We start from the raw sequence: 5089 nt of genomic DNA, 5'->3' as shown, positions 1-5089 counted from the left end.
TATATATATTCGTAGATCATTTTGTATAATTTCAAGAAATTGTTAATAATATTTATATTTTTCATAGATAATTTCTCTTGATATGGCTACATGTATCTCATATATGGAAAATCACATTCACTGGATGTGTTTAAATCATATGAGGTTGAGGTTGAACTTCAACTCAACAAAAAAATTTAATAATGTCAGATCTAATCGTGGTAATGAATACTACGGCAGTTATGATAGTTTAGATGAACAATGTCTCAGACCATTTGTCAAACACCTGGAGGAATGCATGACAGTCCCTCAATTTACCATGTCAAGGTCACTTAGCATAACGGTGTTGTTTAAAGACAAAAATGAGAATTATATGGTGAAGAGTATGATATGTCATTCTAACTTGAATCCCTCTAGAGTGAAACACTTAATTTTGCAATTTACATTCTCTTTTTTAGGGTTTAGGGCACCCTAAAAATCACATGAACTTTCTATTGGTAAAATGCCTAGTCTTAAACATTTTCATACTTTTGGTTGTCCAAAAAAGGCAAGACCTTTCAGGCAAGAAGAAAAGAATTAGACTCTAAGAAAGTGGGTTTTTATTTCATTTGTTACTCTAAATAATGAAAGTAGTATAAATTTTATTTTCTTGCTACTAAGATAATTTTTGAGAAGTGGAATGCAATATTTTTTGAGGATATTAAGTCTAGGAATGGAAATAAGGTTGTATATTTTGTTTTTATAGTGAATATTGATTAAATAGAACTAGTTCCTATTTATAAAATTATTTTTTATAATATTCAGGTTTGTATTCTTGTCATTGATCAAGTTGCAAACCAAGATCAATAAGACAAAGCCATTGCACTTCTTCAGGTTAAAACTTAACAATCTAAAGATTAAGTGTCATAAGAAATTGAACCATTCAGAAGATCCACTAGAGAGAGAATAAATGCTATTTTGGATGATTATGTAGTATTTCTCAAAGAAAATGAGAATAACGGTGATATAGAACAATATAAGACTCCTCTTGTTGCCAAGGGATATAAATTTCTTTGTGTTGCCATTTTTATGTTGGGCATTAAAATATATTGAGATCATTCTCAGGATATTATTTGGGTACCACAAAAGAGCTATATTGAAAAGGTGCTTATAAGATTTGGCATTCAAGATAATAAACCAGAAAAGACCCTTGCGGCTAAAGAAGACAAATTACTTTAAGTCAGTGTCTTAAAAGGGACTTTGAGGCTAAGGAAATATTGGAAAAGATTTCCTATGCATCGCTTTTTGGTATTCTAATGTATGCCGAGTTTGCAGTCACATCACTTTTTGATCATTCTCAGAGTGTCTTAAAAAGTCATTTGCAGTACCTTGGAGCTAAACTGATTTTGATATTAATGTTGTCAATTATTTACATGTTTTCTAAACATTTTTTCATTCATTACATAGTTCAAAAAATTTAGTTTTATTTGTTTTTTGATAAAATTTTTGGAACAGTTAGATTTATTAGTTATCATAAAGCATTAATTAAAGCTTTGTGATACTTATAGCTTATGGATCTTTTTAAAGTATTATCAGACTTATATTTCTTCCTTTCATTTAACATATATATGTCATAACTAGTCCTGTTTTTTTTAAATGAAGAATCTTTGCTTTTCTTGAACAATGAAAAGTAGCATTGAAATTAAAATTTATTGATTGCATCTAAATAAGTTTAGCTCCATTCCTCTAGATTTATTTCCCCTGATCATTTTTAAATGTTCAATTACTTTTTTTTTTCAAGCAACAATTCCTCATATGTTTTTTTTTTGATCTACTCCTCAGATGACAAGTGAATTCCAAGTTCCATCTCCACTTGTTCCAACTCGAGAGTGCTATTTCATTCGATACTGTAAACAACATCCTGATGGTACTTGGGCAATCGTAGATGTTTCCTTAGACAGTCTTCGCCCGAGTCAAGTAATGAAATGTCGTCGAAGGCCTTCAGGGTGTTTGATTCAAGAAATGCCTAATGGCTACTCCAAGGTACTGCAAATGTGTTCTTAAGTATATTTTTTTTACTATTTTTTTTACAAACTTAATCATGATTTTGTTTGATCTTCACTTTCTACAAAATTTAGGTGATTTGGGTGGAACATATTGAAGTTGATGATAGGTCAGTTCATAATCTATACAAGCCATTGGTGAATTCAGGACTTGCATTTGGTGCAAAACGATGGGTGTGTACTTTAGATCGACAATGTGAACGCCTTGCAAGTGTCATGGCTAACAATATTCCTTCAGGAGATATTGGAGGTAACTACATAACAATAAAAATATCAAATTCATGTGCTATAACTATGTGATTTTATATTAATAGAAAATTCTAACAAATTGATGGAATAGTGATAACAACATCTGAGGGGAGAAAAAGCATGCTAAAATTAGCTGAGAGAATGGTGATTAGCTTCTGTGGAGGAGTGAGTGCATCAACAACTCATCAATGGACAACATTATCTGGAAGTGGAGCTGAAGATGTGAGGGTGATGACTCGAAAAAGTTTGGACGATCCAGGAAGGCCTCCTGGAATTGTCTTAAATGCTGCAACTTCTTTTTGGCTACCTGTGGCGCCAAAGAGGGTGTTTGATTTTTTAAGAGATGAGAGTTCTCGGAGCGAGGTATGGTTAACTCAATTCACATTCTAAAACTGATTACATTAGCAATTGAAGCTACTTTCATTATGTTGCTTTGATTTAGAAATATTTTTAAAAGTGATGTGATCGACTAAAATCAAAATTTCATTGAATATAATTAAACACTAACATTCAATTATTCACCAATCTTCACAAAACCCCCTAAAAATTTTGATTTAGATTTCATTTTGAAAATAAGAGCCCAACCAAAGTTGCCTATTTGTGTTATATGGTTTGAACTTGAGGGAGTTTTCTTATTGTGCATTGTCAATGTTTTGGAGTATTAGCTTAATAATGTTCATCTTCATGTACTGTACAAAAATAATATTTTTGTAAGAAATTTGCTTCGGATTGGAGTAACTCTCCTATAAAATAGAACCAAATTTATCGATAAACACAAATTAATTATTTTAGAGATTGTCTCTTGGAGTTTTTGTCATGCTTAAACACTTAAACTTTTTAACTCAACTCAATGGGGAACTCACAAATTTTGTGTTTTACTCTTCTTTTTCTTATGTTGTTTGATGAACTGTTATTTCTTATTTGCTTTTCTCTTTAAAAGCGCTGATAAAAACAGGTTTTATTGCAGTTTTTAATGATAATGAATGTCATGTAAGTTTATCATGAAATTAATTCTGACATCCATAGTAAAGTATGAAGCAACAAAATAATTAAACATTTTGAATTCCTTTTCAATTTATAATTCCTCCCTCAATCAAAAATTGAATTATCATCTTTCCTTTATTTTCCATAGTCTTTGCCTTATAGTACTATTAATTATTTTCCTTCATTATTCCATTCCTAACCCCATCCCTCTAATCATATTTTAATTAGAAAACAATAATTTATAACAGTTCCTGAAATTTTATCAGTAGGATTAATAGATAATTAATGAGCTTCACTCTGAAAATAATATGACAAATTCTTCCTGACAGTGGGATATACTCTCCAATGGTGGTGTAGTCCAAGAAATGGCTCATATAGCCAATGGTCGTGAACATGGAAACTGTGTCTCCCTCCTCAGAGTTAATGTAAGTCACTTAGTTCAAGTTAAATCAACAGTGGAAATCTAGCCTCATACAGCAAATTAACTCTCTTTCTTTCTCTTTTTTTTTTGAAAACTAGAGCACAAATTCAAGCCAAAGTAACATGTTGATACTCCAAGAAAGCTGCACAGACCTGACTGGTTCCTATGTGATATACGCTCCAGTCGACGTCGTGGCAATGAATGTCGTCCTCAATGGCGGCGATCCAGACTACGTTGCCCTCTTGCCTTCGGGCTTTGCAATCCTTCCAGATGGCTATGATGGGGTTAATGGTGTTGGAAGTGGAATTGAGGAAGTGGGATCAGGTGGTTCATTACTTACAGTGGCATTTCAGATTTTAGTTGATTCAGTGCCGACAGCGAAGCTTTCTCTTGGTTCAGTTGCGACGGTTAACAACCTCATTGCTTGTACTGTGGAAAGAATTAAGGCTGCAATGTCTGGAGAGAGTGCTCAGTGAGTCAGCTCCTCTGTCTTTCTTTTGTTCATATTAATGGCTAGTTTAAAAAGAATTTATTAGGTTACATGGTTGTTTAGATGTTATTTGTATGTTGTGAGATATCATATTTTTAGTTTCAAAGCTTTAGGGGCTCATGGATATGGCTTAAATGTCGGCGCATTTACATACATACTACATAATTCTTATGTTACTATAGGAAAGTATACAGTACTATAGGGCTTTTCAAAATTTCTCTACTATTCATCACATATTATGTGAACAATGAGCAATTATTACATGTGAAGATTACTCATTGGTATAGATATTCTTTTATATTTACATATACAAGTTTTTGTCATGCTTTAGAAGTAATTTAAATTTTGATTTCTAATTTTAGACAAAATGCAGGGATTAATGAAGATTTAAGTCTTAAAGAGGGAACAATGGACGAAATTTTTGAGACATTGGAAGCAGTCAAGAACGCACCTCAGACTCTCCTTGAAATATGATGTATTTGTGCTACTGGAATCAAATTTCTAAATAGAGATCACAAAATTACATTTGTGAGGGTGCTGGTTCGGGTATTGACTCTCCTTTCTTTCCCTCCCTCCCGCCCTCCATGTATCTCTTTTCTCTCTATACCTTTGCAAAAAACTACGTTTATTTCCTTTTAATTACTACCATTGCTTTCTTAACTTCTCTCTTCCTGTAAGACAGGCTTACTTTTGAGTTTATCAAATTCAAGCATTATCTTATGGATTGGTTTTGAGGCTGTTTTTGTTTTCTTTCTGGTGGTAGTTCTTTTTTAATGAAGGGTTTTCATTTGATAAATATTATTTTTAAAATTTTTTACTTTTATTTTTAATTTTTTTTTTTGGAGATTATATATTTGAATTATATATGATAAACAAACTGCTATTATGAGTGATGTTTTATAAGGATTTTTTATAATTATTTAA

At 31.8% G+C, this 5089-nt stretch overlaps 1 protein-coding gene across 2 annotated transcripts in view; it reads left to right on the top strand.

Annotated features, from left to right (window-relative positions):
- The window catches only part of LOC110032338 (homeobox-leucine zipper protein ROC2-like), a 21277-nt gene extending 16442 nt beyond the window's left edge, over positions 1-4835 (top strand). For both annotated transcript variants that reach the window (XM_020735931.1, XM_020735932.1), the window contains exons 7-12: positions 1801-2001; positions 2097-2271; positions 2362-2633; positions 3584-3679; positions 3774-4147; positions 4539-4835. In XM_020735931.1, the coding sequence (XP_020591590.1) occupies positions 1801-2001; positions 2097-2271; positions 2362-2633; positions 3584-3679; positions 3774-4147; positions 4539-4545 (1125 nt within the window). In that variant the 3' untranslated portion in view covers positions 4546-4835. The remainder of the gene's footprint in view (positions 1-1800; positions 2002-2096; positions 2272-2361; positions 2634-3583; positions 3680-3773; positions 4148-4538) is intronic.
- The last annotated feature ends 254 nt before the right edge of the window (positions 4836-5089 follow it).

This window comes from Phalaenopsis equestris, unplaced genomic scaffold, assembly GCF_001263595.1.
Source record: "Phalaenopsis equestris unplaced genomic scaffold, ASM126359v1 Scaffold000925, whole genome shotgun sequence".
NCBI lineage: Eukaryota > Viridiplantae > Streptophyta > Magnoliopsida > Asparagales > Orchidaceae > Phalaenopsis > Phalaenopsis equestris.
This window is presented reverse-complemented; position numbering and strand designations above follow the sequence as displayed.